The sequence below is a fragment of the Serinus canaria genome, chromosome 2 (genome assembly GCF_022539315.1).
Source record: "Serinus canaria isolate serCan28SL12 chromosome 2, serCan2020, whole genome shotgun sequence".
In the NCBI taxonomy this organism is placed as follows: Eukaryota; Metazoa; Chordata; class Aves; order Passeriformes; family Fringillidae; genus Serinus; species Serinus canaria.
This window is the reverse complement of record NC_066315.1, coordinates 7,742,304-7,767,385: the sequence shown is the minus strand read 5'-3', so window position 1 is coordinate 7,767,385 and position 25,082 is coordinate 7,742,304. Positions and strand designations below refer to the sequence as shown.

General features: G+C 40.1%; 1 protein-coding gene across 2 annotated transcripts in view; it reads right to left on the bottom strand.

Moving 5' to 3' along the window:
* Positions 1–25,082, bottom strand: part of DPP6 (dipeptidyl peptidase like 6) — a 405,874-nt gene that overhangs the window by 120,310 nt on the left and 260,482 nt on the right. For both annotated transcript variants that reach the window (XM_050971416.1, XM_009085802.4), the window contains exons 4-5: positions 19,278–19,372; positions 16,940–17,014 (exon numbers count right to left, since the gene is read on the bottom strand). In XM_050971416.1, coding sequence (XP_050827373.1) covers positions 16,940–17,014; positions 19,278–19,372 — 170 coding nt within the window. The remainder of the gene's footprint in view (positions 1–16,939; positions 17,015–19,277; positions 19,373–25,082) is intronic.

The following is a 25,082-nucleotide window of genomic DNA, read 5'->3' as shown; positions in this document are numbered from 1 at the left end:
CTCTGCAGCACGTGTGTGTTTACAATGAAATAAAATCATACAGGGACTGAGAGACAGATCTGTCTGTTCCCCTGAAGTCTCAGAAAGGCAATTATCTCTCTAAAATTCAGAAGAATGCAGGGCTAATGATATGTGACAACACCTTATTGTGAAGCCACTGACCTCATTTTATGCAACCAACAGGAGAAACCTGGACTTGGTCAGATGAGAGCAGAAATAGAAACACTGCAGCACATGGAGCAGCAGAGAAGGACATGTGCCACTCTCAGGCCACCAAATTCCAAAGGAACCGGGAAATTGGGGTTCCAACAAGGTACAGAAAGAAGATGGAAGAAGCAATTTCTGTGCTCTGTCACTACAGAGCAAAGTGTGGTGTGAATGGTAATGTCTCCTTGGAAACACTGGTTTAAGGGCTGTCAGGACACAGGTCCCTGTCCAGCAGGGCTTACAGAAATAGAAACTATCTGTTATTTAAGCACAGAGTGGATTTGGACTAATTTATTCATTGTGACTCTTCGCATACTTTAAATTAGGATCCATAGCTCTTGTATTTGCTCCAGAGTAACTGCAGAAATATGTGCCTTATATCCAAGAAATTTGTGAAATGGGTTCATACCTTATGAAAGATTGCACTACCTGCTGAGGGTTTACCCCAAACATCAGAAAAAAAGAGAGAGTTTAGTTTACATTTCCATCTCCTGTCTGTTGGCTTCTGTCTCACTTTGAAGGCTGATGCCAGGCCAGCACCAGCAATAATCTGCATTTATGGAAGGCTTTCTTTAATGTTTGCATGACAAGGTGCTGAATAGACCCAAAGGGGCACCTCATTTCAAGGAGGTTAAAAACAAAGAAAGGGGGGAAAAACCCTTGGAAGAAGGCTCCCCAAATCAGCCCCATCCACTCATCTTCCAGCAGGCTTTTCTATCCAAAGAGCTGATTTAGGATCTTACCACCCAGTGTATAAAACAGCTCATGGATCTGGGATTAAGCCCAGGTGGACTGGCTGCCATGAGCTCATTATTGTTACTCACTTGATAAATACAGGAATAAAACATGCCTTGCATCCATTTCCTAAATGGCTCCATAGAGCCCCTGGCCCTTTACAGTACAGTAGTGTTATTTACATTAAAGAATTGCCCAGAAAACTCACAAAAGAATCCCATAAAACTTAGAGCTCACAAGGGACCAGTGCAGGGCAGAGCAGAAGTGCAAGCTGTTTGCAGCTTGCAAGGCTAAAAACAAAATTTTCAGTGTTTAGTGTCTTCCTTTTCCAGGAATCACACATTTTATCCAAAAATCCATCTCAGCCCTCCCAAATAAAAATGAACCCATCAAAAAGTCATCAGAAAGAAAAGTGTACAACAGTTTGATAAAGCCTGAAAAAAGCAAGAATATATTTTTTTGTAATTAATCATAAAGCACTCAGGATTTATCTAGTTAAAATGACTCATTTTTTATTCTGTAACAATAAAGTACATCAACAAATAATAGATCCCCTCAGGATTCTTAACAGACCCTGGTTGTCTCAAGAATGTATCTGCTTTTACACTGTGCAGTAAGACAGTAAAAATATATCACAAGTGGCTGGTGAAACAGGAACTGCCAGATCCATTTAAAGGGTTTCCCACCAAGAGTCTCTAAAAAGACATTTGTTGGAAATAGATTACACAGCCCATTTTCCTACTTATATGAGCAGACAAATCCCCAAATGCACATATGAATGTCAAGGCAATTGAATAATCCCAAGCATTTGACATAATTACATATTCCACCTTTCAGAATGGTCCTGGCGCCCTTAGACAGTAACTAACACTGTGATGCAAAATGTGCAGGTAAAAGATGATTTGCCATTTGGCCTTTAGTATCTGTGATATTTAACCAGGCTCTGAAGCTGACAGATTAACAGGGAAAAGAGAATAAAGCAGAAAGAAGGAAGGCTGCTGCTATGCATTGGCAAATAGCTCATGTATTTTGTACCTTGTTTGCTCAAAATGGTGTGAAAGGGAGGGGAAAACAAGTTCAGGAGGAAAATACCAAGCATTTACCAGAGGTTGTGTTTCCTTCTCCTGCATGGGCAAAGTATGTGTGCAAAGGATACCACACTGTCACATGGATTCTTCTATTGGTCAGTCACCAATAAGAAAATCTGATTTTCACAGGGTAACTGTGCTGTTCATACAGATCTTCCAGGAGAGGAAAGGATAATTTTTTGACTAAAAATACCTCACTGCCATAATCTGTTATGGTAGTCTGTGGAGGATTAAAGCAGGTCACTGTGCCTGTTTGCAGAATATTCTGTGTCTTTTATTAAAGTCAACATTAAAAAACTGAATTTTCACTTAGTGTGTCAACATCATTTGCCTTGATCAAAATTCTTTATGACACCATTGGTTTCATTGATCTTTTCTGTTCTGTTGAGAAGAAATCCTTCTTTTGCCATGACATGTTGAACTGGCCCTCCAAAGGGATGAAAAATCTATTCCTCTACTTGACCACCAACTTCTGTGTAATGTTTTGTTCAATTTTTGTGCTTTTATTCTTCCCTCTATTTGTGATTTAGAGCACAAGAGGTTGCCTCTGGCTGAGGCATGGTTAGTTAATGCTGTTTTCATTTTTCCCCTCAGTGGAGACAGAATGGTCAGCAGTGTTCTCCTCAGCCCAACTATTTTTGCAAAGGATTTTATTTTTTTGCTAATAGGCACTCCATAGTAACCAGCTTGGAATTAGATTCTCTCAGAAACATCATGCTATCTTTTCTTTTTGTGTCACTGCAATAAAAAAAAGAAAAAACTACTGAAATCCATATTGGTATTTTGTACCCTGCACTCACTGAATCTTGATTGCTTGCAAGAACAAAACAAATCAATAAAGCTGTATAATTGGAGGTGTCTTCAACCATCTCACCTTTCAGATTCATTGTGATACTGACCTATTTTGTTTTCTTCTGAGACAGCATATTCTCTTTTGTCCCTGCATTGAATTATCCCTTTATACTTTATCACTTCTCCAGTAGAGTCCCATGCTGTGTGTCAACCTGCTTGCACAGCCCTCTAAGGAACTCTGCCCATTTCCCTTCCTGCTTCCAATAAATTAGAAACCCCATAATGAAATGCTAGCAAGGAGCATTGCCTGAGCATTGCTTCAGCTGGCAGCCACTAACCCACAGCTGTCATCAAACACCAGATTTGGGATGCTCTTGCCTGCTGTGCTGTATCCAGCTGATCAGCCTCGTGTGTGATGTGCTCACAGCCACAGGAAGGGCACTCTGGCACTGCTGGGACACTCCAGGACAGTCTGGGGAGCTCAGGGGAGGGCAGAGATGGGGGCAAAAGGGTTTGAGCAAGAAAAGTGATGAGAAGGGGTCTCTGCATTGATCAACATTCAGAGAATTTGGCAACTGGTTGCCTGTGCTATAATTGTCCCTGCATTCCAGAGGAATTAATTTAACATTTGTGCAAAAGGAGGAAGATATGGACTTGGGGAATGCATGTTAAGGGAGAGTAAAGCTTTTTCCTGCAAAGAGGGGGGAAGGATCCTGACCCAGCAGTGTAGCTGTGCCTGGCTGGGGTGACACAGCCAGCACTAACCTGTCAGTGCCTCAGGGAGAGCCAGCAGGTCTGTGCTCTCCTCAGTCACACCAGTGAGCACCAGTGAGCATCATTCCACTCATTTCCATAGAGGAAATCAGCAACTGGGTGTCTCCAGAGCCAGGAAGAAACCTCAGCATTTGATTTGGAAGAAGGCAGTAATTCAAGAGGCAGTGGATCACCAGGACATGTCTCTATTTTGTTAATATTTTCACTGTTTAATCTCTTAAAACTGAAAATGAAATCATTGTTCTCATTGTTTGAAGGGCAACCAGGACAGCTCTGCAGTCATGCAGAGCTGTGAATGCCCTGCCACCCACACCAGAGATGCTTCCTTGGAGAGCAATCTCCTATCAAGGTGACAGCAGGGGGGGACAGCACATTCCTGCCCCGGGGACTTGCATTTTGGAAGCATTTATAACCAAGCTGAAGCTGATTGTGGCGGGGTCATGCACCACAGGCAGCACACATGGTTAATATGCAAATCTCTCCCACAAACATCCAGAGCCTGGTCTGGGATTTGAAAGTGATTTTCCAAACACCAAACCAAAGGTCTCTGGAACATCAAAGCCAAGGAGTTATTCCTTGGCAAATAATCTCATCTCAAGTTTGCAAAACAGCCACAAATCAAGTGTGATGGCAACATCCACCACAGAATGGATGGACTGCCATGCTGTAAGAGAATGCTGCTAATTCACCTCTCACAGACTGATTACCTATCTCAGATGTTTCATGATAATAATTCTTTGTTAAAAGAATAGTTTTCAAATTACACTTTTGAGAGCCTTATATTGCTGCCAGTGCCAAAAGGGAATTTTTAGGCCAGCCTGAGGATTTATGACTTTGTGACAGCAGCAGGGTGGAGTGGATGCTCTTTTTTGTTGCAAATGCAGCTCCAGAATCAAGGCAGGCCACAGGTATTACCAGCCAGCTCGTGTGCCAGCTCTCACCCCTCAGAGAGTGTTAATCCAATCTGCCAACTGCTGCTGCACTCCAATGCAGCTCTGCCCTGCCAAGCAATTACAAAAGGCTCCTTTTGCTCCAGAGCCACCTGGCCCTCACAGAGCTTCCCTGGCACCACCAAGCCCTTCAGCCACTGCTTAAAGGACAACAGCTATCTTTTGAACTGGGAAATAAAATGGGGCTGCAAAGCACTCTGTAGGAGTTTTGCACCAGCCTTTGTGCACATGTTGATGCTCAGGTTATTGGGAGGTAGCTGCAATGAAGTTACAAAGAATTATAAATCAACATTATCAATAATGAGCTCATTCTTTTGTTATCTTTTTAAACTTTTATCAATATTCACATCACAGATATGGAACCCCAGGTTTCCTCTCTCACCCTCTATTCAGAAACTTGGAAATGGGAATGAAATTCTCTAGTACATGGTTGTGATTCTAACACACCAAACAATATATCTAAGGAACAGAAGCAAAAGATGAACAAACATTATTATGTATTATGAGTACAAAAGTAGCCTGAGGTCAAATAAAATATTTAGAAGGACATAGCAATTACCCCAAGTGCAGGGAACACAGAACACCTGCACATCCATACAAACACACCCACAGAAACACACTACCCTGACTCTTTAGGAATATTTGGGATCATAATAATCCCTGCATTGGGCCAGACCCAAAGTCCATCCAGTTCACCTCCCTGGCTCAGTGGCCCAAAGCCAATTCAGACAGAAGACCAGAGTTACCTGATTTACAGACTTCCTTCCCCAAAACACCTTCCCAGGCTCTTGCACTTTGCCACTTGGAGTGCCTCTCTGTGCAGCTGTCTGCCCTGAGGGATGTCCCTGCTGCTCACCTCTCCAGTCATTCTTCACAAGCATTTCCCCTTTCTGCACCTACAGACTCATGCAGCAGCTCCCTTTTCCCAGACAATGGTGCCAAAAGCTTGTGTGGGTTAGGATTCCTCTTAGCAGCCTTTGATGTTTATTTTAGCTTTAGAATTACACCCTGAATTATACATTTTATAGAGGCTGGTGGAAATGGGAATTTACAGGGTTCACATCCACATTCACTCTCACCTTCATTGTCTTTGGAGCTGCAAGTGTGAGGGCTGAAGGACAGCATGAGAAATGAATGCTTAATACAGCTTTTAATGAAACATTAGATCATGCCTTCTTTCAAACAAACATTTCTGGAGCTGTGTGGACACTGACTGTGGAAATATTCTAAAAGCCTCTTTTTTGTGAAGTTTACAATGCAAATGGTAAAGCTTTATAGCAATTATGTGAGAACCAAGCCATGAAAAAATGCTGAATGCTTAGTATGTCTAATTAATTTCTTCATTTTTAAATAATTCACTTTAGAGGCAGAAATTAACAACTACAGAACCACAGCACATGTTCTTTCTATTAAAATTTACTCTTAACATGTAAAAAATTGCTTTTTCTACTGTAGCAGCTGAGAATGTGAATACTACAAAGAAGTTAGCACTGGCATTAAAATTTTTACAGTTGGTCCCAGGCTCAGGGCACTTTTAGAAGACTCAAAGAAAAGAATCTGAAACAAGAAATATGAGTCTGTCAGAAAGCATTAGAGAGCAACAGTTTAAAAGCAGCAAAGTGGATATGAAAGAAGTGAAAATACTCAGATGTATGCTAGGAACCTTGGTCAAAAATCCTCTCCCCATTCAGTGAGAGATTCATTTTCCAGTTCCATATGAGATCAGAAGCCTCAGAGCTGTACCTCGATGTACACACAGATCCAACTCACTGGAAGAGACAATTCTATATTCTGACAGGAAGAAAACAAACTGAAACCACACAGAAAGCAGGAAAACATTTTCTTTGTGAGTCTGTGGACAGCTTCCATGGGGTAAATGGTCTGTGGTGATGAAGAGCATCTTTGGAAAGCAGGGGGGAGAGCAAAGGGGACAGGAGGGAGCACAGAACCTGCCCTGCTCCTTGCCTGCTGTAGAGCAGAAATATGAGGACTCAAGCACTTAAAGACACGACTAAAGCCCTGTGATTCCTCTCCCTTTTCAAGGAAGAGCTTCTTTTGAGCAGAGAATAGAAGAAAGAAGAATAGAAGATTCCATTTTCAAATCTGGGTCATTAGCTGCCCAAGGAGGAACATTAATTATTGGTTTTAACATCAAGCTGGTGAAAGCAGAGTTCTGCAGGCAATGAAAGAGATAAAAGGCACTTGTTCAGGGTAAACACAGAGAGCCACTCACTCCTTGGATTTAGGATGTAACTCAGCTAAAGAGGAGAACATTTACGTCAGAGGATTTGCATTTCTGAGTACAGGAACTTCATTGGGGTGCCCTGCATAGCAAGAGCTGTTTTTCCAGAAGAGGGCACTAAATATATATTTTTTTTACTATTTCAGTGATTAAAAATTTAAACAAAAAGGACTGGAAAATAGAAGAATTAGATTATAGACTGCTTCATATGTTTCTGCAGAGACACCAGAATTAAATTATTTCTAGTTGTGCCTTCTGAAGCTTTTTAAATCACTGTTGTCTTTTCATTTTGTATGCTACTCCTCATAAATTTCTTTCCATGACATTTTAAAACAACCACCTATATTTATTACAATCCAGCACAAACCAGGATGTTCATTGTACCTAAAAACTTAGGAAGGGAATTTATGCTAAAAAGCAGGAACTCATCTCTAATGTAATTCTGAAACCTCTCTATGTTGCAAGGAATCTAATTATTTGTTAGATTTTAATTTTTTAAAAATAATTTTCATACTGGTAATAATTTCATTCCTTGTAAATCAAAGTTACCCCATTTTTCATTAAGATAGATTCCCATACAAGTGCAAGAAAACTGTGATTATTTTAATGCTGTCCATCTGATTTTGACTGTCTAGGAGACCTTGGACATTATCTTATGAAGGCTTTACTCAAAAACAAATTGCAATTTGTTTTTAAGGCATTTTATGAATCTTATTAGGACATTAACCTCTACCAATTTGTTCAAGTTAGTTCATCTATAAACTCAGAAAAGGAAGCAGAATGAGAAATACAGCCTTATGCAAGCTAAGAAAAAATGTTTATTTTGGTATCATAGTGTTTTACCTTGAGGCTTTTTTATTTTTCCTTCCCTGCTTGATGAGAATCTCCTTTATTAAAGAAAATATTTACAGAGGAAGACTGCTGATAGCTGACACTGATACATAATATACCTATGTGCTTTTGCATGACAGGTTAATTATTTCTGAGTTTGGATGCTCCCCTAGTCTTCCCTGGAAATGTGGATGGATTTGCTTTGCAGTTTACTGATGTGTATCTGTGTCTGTGAATAAATGCAGGATACAGTTTATTGGCCTTTGCTACATAAGCAAGGCTGTCCAACTTAGCCTGAAAAACAACTTTGCACTCAGTCTTGCTTGTGCAATTTCTGTTGAAGTCTCCCAGCTCAATTCAGGAGGCTTCAGGTTTAGTTCTAATTCAATTTATCTGCATTATTAGGAGAACAGCAAGGGTTTAATCCATTGTTTTTAATAGGAAAGCAGTTAAAGCTCAGCAGCTGAAATCAGCAGACTCTGCTTTCAGTGTTGTGCAGTTCAAGTTTTTAATGCTCTGCATTTCAAGTTTTGTTGCAATGATCAGACTAAACAGTCCCTGGAGTGGAGAGAATGGAGTCTGAAACTGGGGTTTGGTGCAGTTTTCCCAAAACCATTGCTATGTAGGGAGCAGGCAGCAGCAGAACTGGAATGTGGGGAAGGAGGACTGCAGGCTGTGCTGAGCTTTGCTTCCCAGCTCAGGCAAACACATCATGTTGTGTGTTATGAATGCTCCCAGACCATCATTTCAGAGGCACAGACTTCCCCCTATAAACATCCCCAAAACCAGGGAGCAAGAGAGCCAAAAATCTGGAATCCAGTGTGGTTTTATTGTTGGCCCATGGAAGAGCTGCAGGCCCTAAGTCACCACAGTGATAAACCCATGATAAATGATAAACCATGATAAACCAATGGATAAACCATGGAATGGTTTGGGCTGGAAGATCATCCAGTTCCAACCTCTCTGCTGTGGGCAGGAACACCTCCTATAGACCAAGTTCCTTAAATCTTGAGATGATCCCACTCCAAGAATACCTGCTGAGCATGAGGAGAGTACCCACTCTTTATATTTTAGGGCTGCAAACATATTTTCTGTGGATAATAGACACAACCAGCCATTCCTCCTTACTGTCACTCCTTTCCCTTTTATTAAGAATGGAAAACAAAGTATGAAGACTTGGGATGTGTCTTTTCATTCCACTTTTTTTCTCCCCAGTTTCTACTGAGTTACAATGACAGACCCTTAATTTTAAATAAGAACCCATGGCCCCATGACTCAAGGATCCTAAGTACCAAAATGTCCCCACAATATGTTTGTTTGAGTTCCTAACCCCCTCTAATTTCTTGTTTAAACTATTTTTTTCCTCATTAAATCAAGCTGTTCCAAAGCAGAAGAATTTCTGTCAAAAGCAAAGAACCATTCAGGCTACATAAAGGAATACAGTTTCTGCTGGAACTTTGTCAGGATTTCAAAGGAACCATGAGGGTCCCCCAAACCAAAATAAAGAACAGATTTGACCTGTTTTCTTCCCCTGTGTTAGTCCAAAATTTGCCCTGAAATTCAGCAACATTAAATTAATTTCTGTAGTTTCTCCCTCAATAGCAAACTCTAGGATTAAACTTTTCAGTAATTATTGCTCCACAAGCCTGTAACTGTGTCCAAAAATTGCTATTTTAAACAAACAATGGGACAGAAATGGTGGAAGAACAAATATTCTCTCCATCTGATGGCATATTTACTCAGTTAGAGAGGGTATCCACCCTCCTATAGTAAGAAGTTTTAATTCTGTAAGCACAGGCAGCAGAGAAGGTTTGGCATCCAGAGGGCCCTGCTGCTGAAGGCACAGCTGAGGACACCTGAGAAGGCAGTGTTTGCACAACTCTATTACAGAGTTTTGAAAACCCAGGAATCCCCTGAGAGCTGTGTGGCAAACTTCCCTCTCTCCCTGTGCCACTGCAGATATCAAATATTAATTAGCCTGAAACAATTACTGATACCAAGACACGACACACACTGGTACATCTGACAGAGATGTTGCTGCTGCTGCCTGTGCTGAGATTCACTGGTGGGAAAACTCCCAGCAGCTGAGGGTTAGCAGCTTTGGTTTATTCAATGAAAGGGGACCATCAAGAGCTCATCTCCTGCCTTAGACAGACTTCCCCAGGTTGGACAGAAAAGCAAATGGGAGTGTGGAAATGTTTTTGAATCAACCTTGTCTGATGCCTTTGAAAATTCTGGTTTGTCTGTCTGGTTGAAAACAGCAGATGAGGGGATTTGTTCATGGTGGGTTTGAGATTGGAAAAGATAGGCTGTCTTTCACAGAGACCAGATTAGTAATTAAAATGTACCACAACAAGCTCCTTTTAAAATAAAATATTGCCTTTAACTGTTGTCAAAACAATAGCTGCTGCTTCAGCTTCAAATCCAAAGGAAACTGTCACCCACAAAATTAACCTCTTCTATGCTGTTAGCACATTCTTGCTAATGCAACACTTCTGGACACACAGGCCTTAGCTTTAGCTATGCAAATGCAGCTGGAGCTCTGCTGTTCTACCCCAAAGAGGTTAAACAGCACTTGTCAAACAAGGTAATCACACTGCTAATCTTGGCTTTTAAAATAATATCACTAAAAACAGGATCTGTGACAAGAAGGAGAAAGAAAGGTGGTCCCCACCTTCAGCCCTGACACCCCAGAACAACTTCACTGACAACCCACACAGGCACACACATAAAAATGCTGCTGTTTTCAGAAGCTGTGAGCATTTTCTTGAAATATTAAAGATTAGCTGAATGGTATTATTAGTATTTATTCTGTGGGAAATACCTGAAGTTGTTACTTTCCTGAAAATTTAGCAAATTATCAGATTTGTTGAGTGGCTGGCCAATGTGTTTCAATTCATTCATTAATAACTTTACTTCTGCTCATTAAAAAAACACTGGATGACTACAGAGTTACAGCTCATTCTTCATTCCCAATTACATTCATACAGTTGGTGAGTTGAGAAAAGAGAAAACACTCTGCCTGAAGATACACACATGCACAATGTGATAACAGAAATATTTTAACTAATATAAACAGCATTTGGATTGAGTCCTTTTTCTCTTTTTGTTTAGTGCTTTATCCTAATCCATTATTTATCCTAATAACAGTAACTAATTCTCACAAGTATATGAAATTACAGTGCTTTAGGCTTGAAAATATAGGTTGGAAAAAATAATTTTAGCCAGCAGCCTTTGATATAAGTGAACAATGCCCTTATATTGTACAATTTCCAATAGAAAATTTCCAGTCCTTCTGATTTATGAACAATGATTCAAAATTGTATTTACATTAAAAAGAGGATATGAAAAACCATAAACATAAGCTTCTTACTTCAAAATGGCCCCTTCAAAAACTAATAATTTACAACAAAACACCAAAAATTAAATAACAATCAATAAAACAGGTAGCATTATTTTATGACAGAAATATTCTATCTGTGCTCACTTTATCATGAAATCACTAAACACCTTCAGTGTTCCTGAAAGTAACATTGGGTGAGAATGAAAAAAATACATCTGAAATATACTTACTGCCATATAAAGAAAACAGATTTATGTAAGCCTATTTCTAGGCCTGGTAAATCCATTTCAATTAAGCAATAAATATCATGACTACAGTCTGAGCAGTATTACAGATGATAGTTATGACAGTGTTCAATTTTCAGAGGTATATTTATCATAATAATGTTTATCACCGAGCTCAAAAGGATGTTGTGAGGATTCATTAATATTTATATCCATTAGTGTTTTAGAAATAACAAGCATTATGTTATTTTAATTTTTACACAACTAATTAAATTAGTATGAGGTTGTAATTGGACCATAAGCACAAAACCCATTTATTTCACCTAAAAGCCAGACTTGGAGAAATAATAAAAAATAGTAACACCAACAATCGTAATATGTTGCTTTCTATAAATAATAGTTTTTTGCTTCATTCACACTGTAAATGCCAGGCCTAAGATTTGTTCTGGATCTTTCTGAGCTCTCTTTGGTCCCACCACTTCTCTTAGAGATACAGGCAGGGAGAACAGAAATACTGAACTTGTCACATGAACTATGCTAAAAAATAATTATGGAGTGTGTTCTAATTACAACAATGATTAATTCTTTACAGCCATTTGGATTAAAAATGAGCATTTATTTTACTGCAAAATAGGTAACAACATCTGTTGTATCAGCTACAAAAGTCTCTGAGCCCTAGCTTTGTTCAGAAGCCTTTGCAGTTTGGTCCATGCTAATCAGCCAGCATTTCTGAGTGTAATTGCCCTTAACTGGCACAAACACAGTGGTGGGCTGGTAAAATTGGAGACAAAGAGCAAAAAGTTTTACAAGGAATCTTGGCAGCTTTAATTCCTCTCTTGCGTGATGACAACACTGATTCTTAGTAAAGGCAATTAAATATTCACTATTTAACATCTCACTACATCACTCCAGTAAAAAGGTATTTTTCTCACATATTTCCTCTGTTTCTTTTGTTCCATTGCACAAACTCCACTGGTAACTGACTGCCACACAAAGCTGAACAAGCTTTAGTTACTTGCTTTTACTCTTACCTCAGTCACAGAAATGCTACGAGATTTAAGGGTTGCTTTGTCACTTGGCTATTTAGGAGATACTTTTTGGAGACCAAGGGTACCCACAGAGGTGGTGCCAGCCCAAAGACCTGGGTCTGTCCCCAGGAGGCACATGGTGAGTACAGAGCTTGTCTATCATAAAAGCAGACAACCCAACAAAGGGAAAGAATGATGCATCTGACTCCATCTTATCAGAAGACTAATTTAATAATTTATTATACTATGTCATATTAAAGAATACTGTACTATACTATACTGTACTATACCATACTGTACTATACAGAAAAGACACTTACAGAAGGCTAAAAAGATGATAATGAAAACTCCTGACTCTTTCCAGAGTCTCAACACAGCTTGGCCCTGATTGGCCACTGAGTGAAAACAACTCACAGCAGAGTCCAATGGAACAATCACCTGTGGGTAAACAATCTCCAGACACATTCCACATGTGAGCACAACACAGGAGAAACAAATGAGATAATATTGTTTTCTGTTGGGAAGGATGAAAGTTTGACAAGCAAATCTCACAGATACGTGTGCTTAGCAGAAAGATTTTTAAATGTAGAGTCTGATGAAGGAATAGAGATGGAAGCAAGCTTTGATATAGAGGAAAAGAATAGCTGAGCCAGTCTTACTGGATAACCAAGGAGGCAAAGGGTATGTGAGTTAGAAGGGGTTTGTATGGCTTGGAGGAAAGGACAAACCCACCTCAAACAAGAAGATGTTTTAACCAAGCAGAAAGATAGCACAGGCAAACAAGTCAGGAAATATTGCAAGTAGAAAAAAGGTCTCAGAATTTTCCACTCAAGAAAACTGAAAAACAACTTCTAGCTTAAACTGTAATGTGCTAACTTGTAGTGATTGGAGAGCAGTAACGTGAATATGGTAATTACAGGAGTTATGATAGGCTATGGACAATAGTTAAGGGATAGATTGGTTCTACTGTATTAAGATGCTCAGCAAAGAAAAGTATATAATGCATTGTAACCAAACCAAAGGGTCTCCAGGCCTGCCTGCAGCTGGAGCTGACAGCTGTGGGCACAGCTCTGTCACCCACGACCCTGGACTGCTGTAATGTCTTGGATGGAATAAACTGAATTTGGAAGAGCTGCCTGGAGTCCCACATCTCTCGTTTTGGCTCTTACAGTTTTCCTTTTCTCTGAGGCCTCTTGCTGCCTTTCAATCCCAGGAGAAAAACCCTGGGTGAAGGGACCCTGTTCAGAGAATGTGAATGCCACACCCATGAGTGCTGCTGGAGCCACGGGCTGGACAAGAGTGTCCTTGGCCAGGTACCACCAGAGACAGCCCTGAGCCTCTGCCCCCCTTCTGCTGAGCTGCTGTGCCCAAACCCCATTTGCCCACATGTTTTGGGGTTATTAAACCTCATTTCAGAGCCCCACACACTTGTTTTGGTGAAGGATGATTTGAAATCAAAGTTTCTCCATGGAGGTGTTTATTCCCTGATGCTTTCCCGAAATTTCACTCTGTTGTTTCAGCCTCAGGTTGCACCTTGTTGTGGTGTAAAGAAACTAAAATAAACAGCAGGAAAACTGTGGGAGTATTTCAAGACAAAGAAGCTTGGTGCCTTTCATGTGACCTTTCCAGAAAAAGAACAAATCTTCTGTGTTCAAGGTTACAAAAGCTCCCTATTAGCACAAGGCTTACCCAGAATATTGCTGCCTGAAAGATTAAACTTCTGTAAATATAAGCACTGCAAAAAAAAAAAAAAAAAAAAACAAAACATTACAATGAAATCTGACAGCCAGACTAGCTACAGTGTACCCACAGCAGCCTCACAGCCAAGATTCCTGGGAGAAATATGTTTTAAGGAACGTGCTTCAATTCATTATCCTTTAAAATGATGAAGTGATAGAACAGGAAAACACACATTAGCTGCCTCAGTGTCTTTGCAAAATAGGTGTCTGGCAGTTCAGTGCTGTGTTATTCCAGTGTGGGTGTCAGTGCTGTCACCCAGACCAACACTGAGCACAGATGCTTCTATGCAAATAAATAGAAAAATATAGAAGCAGCTATTACTGGAAGGAAATGACTTTGTGGCACTTTTCTTAAAAATATTCCTCTTCATTGGAGTGACACGTTGTGCTCCTCTATTTTGATATTTATTCCTGGCTGGTATTAAACATTGGGGCTGAATCCATTCATTTCAGAATTCAGACAAATTATTAATTCATACTATGCATATTAAAGCAGCACAACTGTACTGTGTAAAAAAATGATGAAAATATCTGTACTCACAAACAATTAAAAGGCAGCACATGACACTTTCAAAAGGCAAAAGAAATAAGAAACAATTTCTGATGGCTAAAAAATAAGTATTCAATAATTCCAAGAAGCTCCTTTTTTGAAATTGTAGAATTAAACTTTAAAGACATGTCCTCTGCCAATGCATCTCCTGAAATTTCCTTTTGACTTTGCAACAAGGACAACTGCCCAAGGCTTTGCTGATCAATTTCTTGTGTTGCAGAAAACAGTGTAATTTGAATTTTGTCCAAGAGTACGGTTTGAAATGCAGAAAATGTGAAGAGCTAACTAACATGCAATTATTTGTAGCCACAGTCTGCATACCAAGGGAGAAGAAAGCTGAAGAAATAATTTTACTGTTATTGCTATTTTAATACAGAGAGCCACCCATCATGGCTGAAGGCTGCAATAACCAAGACTGAACCCAACTACCCCTCTATTAGCATGCTTCAAAACAGAACAAAGCAAAACAAACCCAACACATTTTTTTTTTCCTCCATAAACATGGATCTTAAAGGAATAAAAGAGGGTTTGTTTTGTTTTGCTTTGCTTCAGGAACTCTTGCTACATAAGAATACCTGAACAATTTGCAGTGTTCTCTTACAGTGAGTCTATGCCACATCCTGACACGTTCCCAAAGAATGTTTTCAGCTTCCCACCCTGGGTTTTCCTTTCTAGAAAAAGATGTGCTGTGATGCAGGGAGCACCTGGCTGTGTGCTGCTCTCTCTTCTCTAGACAAGCATCCTAAGAACCACAAACTCAGTATTTTTCTGTCCTTTAAACTCACAGGTCTGCAAGCACTGACATGCAGAGAAGAGGATGCAGAGGAGGCACATCCAGCCCATCCCTTTCCATTCCCATGGCTCTCCTGCCACATTGCCCACATCAAGCACTCCTCCACAGACTGAACACAAAGTCTGGGCTGTAAAAGCCCCCCTAACTCTGCTTCTTTCAGGTCTTCAGAGTGTGCATTCCTTTCAGTGGATAAAGGTTAAGAATAAAGTTATTTTCTCATTACTGTTTTTTAGATATTTAACTTTTTCTCTCTTTTTTTTTTTTTGGTTGGGTTTTTTGGGTTTTGTTTTGTCATTAAAGGCATTTTTCTGTCATTCTCAGAGGAACTGAGGAAGCCCTTCCTCAGGGCTCTTCCAGCTTTCACAGTCCATCTGAGCAGAGTTGGCACAGGGCTTCCACAGACAAAGGCTGATTTCCCCTAAAAGAACAGCATTTTGCAAAACATCTCTGGCTTACAAGGCAGGGAAATTTAAGAGAAAGGCTTGCTTGCTCAGTGACCCTTAGGCTGTCTTTTCCATGTTTAGAATTAACTTAACACTTCCCCATCCATCTCTGTCTAGAACTCAGCTAGGCTTCAGGTAAGTGAAGTTACACCACCAGTAATTTCCCAAGAAAAATCATTAGGAATTACTCCTTAAGTTTCTGATGGTTTTATTTTTCCTTTTTCTAAAACCAGACATGTTTCTTCTGACTTTCATAGCACCAAGTCAGGAATAACTACAAAGATGATAGCAGAGAAATCAGATAAGCAACAGAGCTACAACTTTCACTGCCTAAAGAACCAGCAAATTTCCTTTGGTTAGCAGCTGAAATGTTATTTACATTATGGGAAAAAATCAATTATAGCTGTCAGTGAATTAATTATTTTCATTTTGAAGAATTGGTGATATTCTAGACAATGGAAACAAAATATATTGGGCTTATAGCTCATCCAAGTAGTACAGCATGGCTATCACTCAAACATTTCAGGCCTTATACTAGCAGAATTGAGAAAGACAAAAATATTATTCATGCAGAAGAATTGCTTCCCCCATGTTTGATTCTTTGGTCATCATTTAAAAATGACTCATTACATTTTTCCCTTTTGAAGTCTGGTAAAAAATTTGCTGTAATCCAGAACTTAGTATCAACCTAATGGTGATTTTTTACAAATGATTTATACCTAACCCTCAGAAGAAAAGGATTTATAATGAAAGTGATAGCTCAAGCCTAACTGCAGCACTGGGAATGGTGACACCATAATTAATGTATTATTTCAGTTGTGGGAGACATTGACAGTAGCTTTTTGTTCTGGGAAAGAAATTTATAGGGTGATGGAAAAAGGCACTGTGGAAAAAAAAATCACAGAAGAGGAATAGAAATCCTTGTAGCAAAGACATGTCCTTACAATCCCCCTCCCAGAGGCTATAAAATCCTGGCAGTGACAGTGTTTCCTCACAGTCTAATTTATACCTTTCTCCTCTACTAGATGGCAGTGTGACATGCTCTCAGAATTGCTAAGTGAGGGGGTTTCTTGCTTTCTTTCATAGGAAGCAATTAATTTAAAATATCATCTTGCTGGCATCAAAGTCAAAAAAAAAAAAAAAAAAGAAAGAAAAGTTTGCCACTGGCTGTGTATTTTGAAATCAAATCTGTTTACTTACAGGTTCAACATCAAAGGCAAAGAGTGCATATTCCCTGTCAGGTGACACCTCATACCGGATAGCCTTTAAGGAGACCTGGAAAATAAAGAGAGTTTTGAAACAAATATTCATCAGTTTTCAAGCTAATGACACCTAGAACTAATTGTTATGATCATCTCTCTAAGGATGAAGAATACTGACAGAATTAAGTGTCTTGAAAAAAATATCTTTTTTTTCAAACCCCAGAAATGTTATGTGGGCACTCATAAGAATAAATGCATTGTGACTCAGAGAAGGCAGCTATATTAAAAAACCCAGAATTCTCCTTACTGCATTGGTGAGGTGGTAGGTGTAGGCAGTAGTTAGTAGAAAGCTCTGATAAATGGCAATTTATTAATTTCCTCTCATTATCTGTATTCACTGGCCAGTGCAGAAGATAAATCTAAGTAGCTTCTGGAGCAAATTAGTAATAAAGACACCACTGCCTCCCCCAATTAAGATAACTGAGAGGAAAACTATTCTGTTTTCCCCAGTTAAAAGTTTTTGGGATGCTGCAGTGATCCACTGCACCCTGACCTGGGCTCTGCAAAAATCAGCCCTGTAAATCTTGTTAACAAGGAGAAATGCCAGGGTATCTCAGACCTGCCAGGAATTACCTTTTTCCAGCTCCACTTTTCATTTGTGTAGTGAAGCCATTTCTCCTCCCCAGTATGTTTCAATATAATGCACTGCTGGCACAGATGGCACCAAGGTCAAAGAGAGGTGCCACTGACACATCACTCATGCAGTGCCTTTTAAATCTCACCCTCTCACCCAACAAATTAGATCTAAGTCCTTGAGAGAGTCCCACAGGGCAAAACTGAAAGAGGAACTGGGGAAAGTCCTCCCCAAGGCCAGCAAGGATGGATGTGCTGGGGGAGGGGGCCAGAAGCAGAGGGGACAAGTGGCACCATCACAGAATGATTTGGGTGGGAAGGGACCTTTAAAGGCTGTCTATTCCACCCCCCTGCAATGAGCAGGGACAGCTTCAGCCACACCAAGCTGCTCAGAGTCCATCCAACCTGATCCTGAGCGTTTCCAGGGAAGAGGCACCCAGCACCTCTCTGGGACATCTCCTGGGCTGCTGAGCCAGAGCAGCTCAGGGTGGGGAGGGATGGGGGAGCCTGGGCACCAGCAGGGGCAGCATGGAGACAGATTTTATTTAATTTTATGGTAATGGCATGGGGAAGGGAAAACATGACCAAGTAGCACAAGTTTTCTGCCCCAGGGCTGGAAAGGAAGAGGAAAAAGACAACATGTCTGAGTAAATGGAATGACAGCTCTTGCACTGGGGCTTTGTGGATTACGGTGGAGGTGACCTGCAGATGTATTTACTGAGAGGGCAGAGGAACAAAGGTAGAGCAGGCAGCGGGGTGGAAAATGGCATGAAAATGCAGGGTTATCTTGTAGCACTGTGCTTTTCTTACAAATGGCAATAATTAAAAAGCAGAGGAATAAACAAGAGGCCAAGTGGAAGCAATTTGACTTCAACAGACCTTGACATTAGAGGAAGCCAGTCCATTCCCTCTGAATTGTAAAGAAAGAGGTGACACTCTGATGAAAGAGGATTGCTTATGTGATGCAGTAAAGTTTGAAGGTTAAATGCAGCATGTGGAGTTTAAGTTTGGGCCCTGATCTAATAATTCAGTAATTAATTTTTTGTCTCATTAAAAAATAATTAATACAATTGATGTACTAACCTCTGCCACAATGCTGGTTTCATCTACTACACAAAACAATGCTACAAAATACTTCTGTCACTATAAGCAATACTCTTCATCAGATGTGACTTTGTTTTCTTTACATTCAATTTAATAGTCACCTACTAACTTCTTCCTACAATTTCTTAGTGTTTCTCTCAAATACAACTCCATTTCTTTTCCTTAGCACTGCTCATAAAAACCACTGAAATCACATTTCAACCATTAGCCCAGAAAAATCAGCCAATGCACAAATAAAAAATAAGTATTTGCATGGAGGAATGTAGAGAATGGTAACAGACAGTAAATGATATCAATTGTATTTTTATAAAGCATGCAGAGATGAGAATTATGCATCTTTCAATTATATATGATATGCAAGACTAGCTGCAAATCTCTATATGATACTTTCCAGAGTATGAGAGACACTGAGCTTGCAGAATAATAACAAAAGCTGCAGCTCAATCTCACATTATCCATCACTGCATAGCCCATTGTAGCACCAGTGAATTGCTTCTCCTTGACAATACATGAAGTTGAAACCCAAGTCATTTTCTGCTTTACTGATCCAACTGCAAGAGAGCTGTGAAATTCAGCTACTTGTCATAGAAAATACTTACAATTTTTTTGTTTTCTATTAATATTGTTGAACTGTTGGTTTCGACATTCCTCAGAATCACTGTGCCATTCTGGTTTCTATAAATGAATTCATTATCTGCAAGGAGGAAAACAAAAGGCCATTAAGGAAATCTGAAATTGTGTTTGTGTGCAACCCAATTATGGACTTTAAACCAAAAGTACTGCAGGGAACTTCTTTCTGAAAAACACAGATTTTTTTTTTTAACTTTAGTTATTGCTAAAAGTGGCTTTGGGGACAGCCATAAAATGATGTGGTTGGTGTTTGTCACATGTTTGTTGTGCCACACGTTCCCTGAGATGAATGCAAGAGTGACCTGGTTTGAATGTACATACACAGCTTGCTGTATAGTTAGTGTAGAAAACAAGGTCCAAAACCCCCATTCTTTATGATTAAGGGTTTCTGAGTTGCACAGTCTCTGTAGGAGTTTAATAAGCCTGGAAAGTCTCTGAAAGTGAAAGGCAAATGACCCTCTAACAAAGCAGATTCTGGAACCTAATATTGTGCTCCAACTCTGACATTTGTTCTGCAGACTTATACCAGCAGGAGAAACATGCAGAGAAATCACCATTTTCACAGGAAACAAGGCAAATCAGCTTGTCTCTGTGCACTTTGGGACTACTCCAGCTCTCAAGACAGGTGAACAAGAACAAAAATCCTGGAGACAGTGTCCAGCTCTCAAAGCACACAGCCTGCCTGACAGAAAGGCTGGGGCAGACATATGAAAGGGACTCCAAATGAGGGTTAGGCAGCAGGTCAAAAGTTCAGGATGAAAAACATTACAACAATAAAGGGATGTCATAAACTGAAGTTCAAGTCTGATCAGTGCTTACATGCACTGCCCTGCAGATAAAACATACAACCTAAGTCCCAAGCACTCTGCCATAAAAGGAACCAGCAGTTTTTCTTGGCACAGGACTAGGGTTATGGTTTATTTGCAACTTGGTTAAACTGAGAACTGATGGATCCTACCAAACCTCTGCTTTCTTTCTCTGGCCTTACCAAACCTCCAGTTCCAGTCAGGGAAACAATTCCTCACCACCTACCATTATGGTGGCTGCCCCAGGAGTGTCACCATGATGCTGCAAGGGCTAGGGACATGTGGATGGTTTAACATTACCCATGGGGTGTTCTAGGATGAGTCAAAGGTGAGTTTAAACCCTCTAGGATAGGTACAAGCACAAACCCAGCTGACTGGAGCTGCAGAGGTGTGCACTGCCCAGCTGGGTGACCTGCTAAAGGCAGCACTGGGTTTGGAGACTTGGTTCTTTTAAAACTTGGTGTACAGACCTAGCATGTCCCTTATCCATGTTCCAGTCTTTTATTTCCAATCTGGTAATGATCATCCTCATCACAGTCACTAACCAGCTCTATAAAATGCTCTAGGTGCAGATGAAAATCTTCTATGCTCTACTTATTGCTGTCAATAAAAAAAAAAAATCTCCTCCTCTATATCAGAGATCTACACGTAAGTGGAAGAAGAAGAAATCTTCTCTGAGATTGGGATGAATCAGATTCTGGAAGAACCACAAGGTTTTAGAGACTTTCAGATTCTCAGAGTCCAAATCAGAGCAACAGCCCTTTAGACTCATAGGCAAAGTTCTCAAAGCATAACTCAATTTTATATTATGGAATAAATTTTATCAGAAATTTCTGTCTTGAATAAAAAAAAAAGAAGGATTTGAATTAGTTTGACTTACATTTATCTTTAAAGTATTCCTTCACACAATTTGTGACTGAACAAACTAAGAAACTTTAACTTGAGAAAGAACTGATTGAACAGAGCCAGGACAGAAGTCAAAAAAGTCATAAGCAGTATGGGGAAGATAAATAATGGATGCTTATTCCCTCCCTTTTCCAAAATAAATACTGGAAGGCACCAGATGACAGCAGTCAGTGTCAGGTTCAGCACAAATAAAAGAGATTATTTCTTCATGCTGAAGGCAAACCAACTGTGGAAGTCACAGTCCCAGAACAGAGCAGGTGTCAGGGCTGCAGGTGGATCCAAACTAGAATTAGAAAAATGGAAGAAAAATCCATCAAATATTATTTGTCTTGAAGGGGAATGCTTTTCAGGAAGCCCATGAACCAGCCATTGTGAAGGACTAAAGGAATATCCTGAATCCTCAACTGGAGAGATTTGCCTGCTCTTCAGAATGTTCCCTTGCCCTGGGCCATATGCCAGAAGAGACAATCCCTGGGGTCTGATCCAGCACTAACTTATTTACACCTCTAACTTCCAGCTTCTGCATCCAGATCCTTAAGAAAAGTGTTTATGCTAACAATTTAGGAAGAAAGGCAATAAAAGATTAAATGCTCTGTACACACCTGGTCTTTATATACTCAGGCCACAAAGTCTGAAGCATAATTTGTTATAAGAGGAAAGTATGCAGCCTAAATTTTTATTTTCCAGAAATATTTCAGGCATTCCAGAAAAAAAAAAAAAAACCAGGAAAAATTAAATGGAGAGACAGAGTATTAACTAATTATCAGTCATGTTGAAAAATATTACTGCTTCAATAATCACCCTTTGTCAACAACACAGAATGTTTTCCAATTGCACACTAAGTTTCAGACAGAAAAAAATCATGTTTTAAGCATGACCAGCAAAACATTAGAATAATTTTAAGGCTCTCAGGATATTTCCTAATTACAGAAAAGAAAAGAGCAATGAAATTCAGCTCCAAGTTCAGAACATAGGTAAAGTAGCCTATTAATCTAATGAGCCTGTGAAGCTGTTTCTTGAACATTGCAGGAACTGATGGAAATCCCATTACTGCCCATAATGACATTGCTACTAAATTTTATTGCTCCTTATGCTCCAAAAAAACCCATAACATTTTAATAAACTATGAAACATCAGGATTACACAAGAGTTGCTCCATGGTTGGAAGTAGGAGATAACAGACTTTCCCATTATTTGTTAAACCATACCAAGTTTAAAATCAGGTGCTAATCTGCCACATGTGCTTTTAGAATGCATAAAGAAAGAATAAATGAAGCACTGCTGATTTGTTAGGGCTCTAAATCTTGCCATTGTATTCAAAATCAGCCATCAACACTCTGTCTGAGTTAATGAACAGAAAATTGGTCTGCTTAAGAGAAGAACAAATTGATCTGCATTGTACTCCAAACAAAACACTGTGAAGTTTAGCTGGGTCTTAGTCCTCAAAAGATGAATAATATTCCTGGATTTCTGTTTTGAAATGTGTGATTTGTTCCAGCGCAAGAGCATTTTTTTAAGTGGGACATACCTCAATCAAAGCCAGAAAGCAATGCAGTGGCCTCTGCCTGTAATGAATTCTGTCCAGCAAGCTGATGAGAATTTGCAGCCTGATTTATAGTTGTCACCAGAGCTGATAAAGGTCATCACTGTGTCTCATTTTTTATATCTGCCTTTCTTTGGGGCTGGTGTTCAGTATAAATGATGCTTAAAATTATAATTTTCAGGCATGCAGCCATTTGTTCCATTTCTTCAATCTTTCTTGGATTTTTTCCATCTGCTCTTCATCAAAGAACTCATGGATGTCCCATCCCTGGAGGTGTTCAAGGCCAGGATGGGTGGACCTTTGAGCAACCTGGTCTAGTGAAGGGTCCAATAGTGTTGGAACTGGGTGGTCTTTAAGGATTCTTCAGCCCAAACCTCTCTCTGCTTCTATGCTTCAATAGCAAAGTTCACTTTTCCAACACCTCACCCCCCTTTCAGCTTCCAGGAAATTGTCTGGGTGGTAGATCACATTTTCTGACTGTTTATGCAGACACAGGTGTGCAGTCACACTTGGAAAAAAGTGACAGATTGAAAAAAAATGATTCCCAGAAATAATGGATCAGCCTTGGGGCTCTTCAGAGTCAGAGCAGAGGAATGGGGAAGCCTGGGGAAAAACTTTTAAAAAGCTGCTAAGCAGAACAGGTGAAATCACAAACCCCATCTGCTTCTCTGTCTGTAATTCAGTCAGAAATGCCCAGGCAGAGAAAACAGACCCAAGGAGAGGGAGCTCATGTCCCTTGAAGTCACTGAGCCCTCCCCAGGAGCAGCAAAGACAGAACACCAGACAAAACAGCTCACCACAGAGAACAGGAAGGTTTGGGACAACTTCACTTCTAGAAGGAATAAGTTTGAGTTCTGGCAGTGCAAAGAATTTGAAGGAACTACATCCATTGACAGGAACACAGCATCAGTGCCCAAATATTTAGTGCAGTAAAGCTTCTCTCAAGTCCACATTACCAGAGAGGAGAGACTGGTTTATAAGGCACTGGCAGGACCATGTCTGTGAGGGAAATTTTCATTATTTGTGAGAGATTATGGGAAGCAGAAAGCAAAATTGAACAATAAACTATGAAAACAAAAAGTCTATTTAAATTCAGCTCAAAAATAATATTTTAATGAAATTATAATTTTCTATCATTTTAATAATTGATGAATGAAAAGTAGACAAAAAAAGGTTATGGAATTCATGTGCAGCAAGTCAGCAGCAAGAGACAGTGAAAGAGAGAAGGTAGAGTCAGAATTGTTATGGCCACTCCAGACTTTTAGATCAACAGATTTGAGCAAAAGGCAACTTCTTAAATCCTGATCAACAGACATGAAAGATAATTGAATGAGTCTCAGTATGATGAAAGCCAGCATTGAGGGAATTATCATTTTCAATCCCTAGGATTAAGGAAGATTGCTGAATAAAGGAAATTTGAGTACTGAAGTTGTTCTAAGGCATTTCAGATCAACGAGGCTCCAGATACCAGCAGGGTTTGCAAACATTACCCTGTGTCAGGAGAGCAGAGAGCAGCAGGTTCTGTGGGGCCTCCGTGTCCCCTCCTCTTTGGCCCTGGTGAGTGTGTGCTGGGATGAGAGCTGTGACATGCCCAAGCCCCAGGGCACAGCCACGTCTTTCCCCACTCTGGTCTCCATGCACAGACCCAGGGAAGGCCCTTCAACCCTGAGAACAGAGGCTGGACAAATGCTAGGACTGTGCCTGATCACTGACTGCTGCAAAACTTCACCACACAGATCATCATGCAAAAGAAAAGCACAATCAGCCCCCAGTGGAAGCCAATTCAGGTGTCCAGAGAGATTCAATCACAGACTCAGGTGGAAAGAAGGCTGTTGGGATGATGCATTTAACACTGTGGTCTGTTGTTCTTTCAAGGCATGCTGCAGTGCATCTATTTGATATTTACAGCATGTACCCAACAAACTACTGGCTCTGAAATTCCCTCCCCACAGCAGAAGCTAAGACTGGTTTGATATGAGCTGCTTCTCTGAGAGAAAATGCAGGGAAGGTTTCCCAGCCCCTGTCCCCTGGTGCCTGCAGTAGGCTGGGATAACAGAAAATGGGAGGCAAGGATCACAAATAGGGAAGAGCAGCCAACCCCATTTCCATGCCCACAGCTTTTTTGTGCCCTCAGTGAGCTCTCCTTAGGGATGGACCCTGTAGAGTTTGACATTTATAATTTTTCACAGCCCCTGACTCTTTCAATGCACCTACCCCCACCAGTAACTCTTTTTCTTCTGCCTTGCTACTTTGCCTAGAAGAAATCAATAAGAATTTCTTAGACTTTGTGATGCTGATACAAGGAGCAACAGGGGACAGAGAACAGCTTGTCTTTAACAACATTGCTGCAGCCTTTAATTCCAGGAGACAAACTGGATTCCCATTTTTAGCTTTCTGCCATTATGGGTCATTATCCTTTTACTGTTCCCAGCACTTTTTTCCCCACATGCAAGCCTGCAAGAAAAACTTCTTTAAATAGGTGATTTACTGTAATCTAGGTAAATACTGTATAACACATT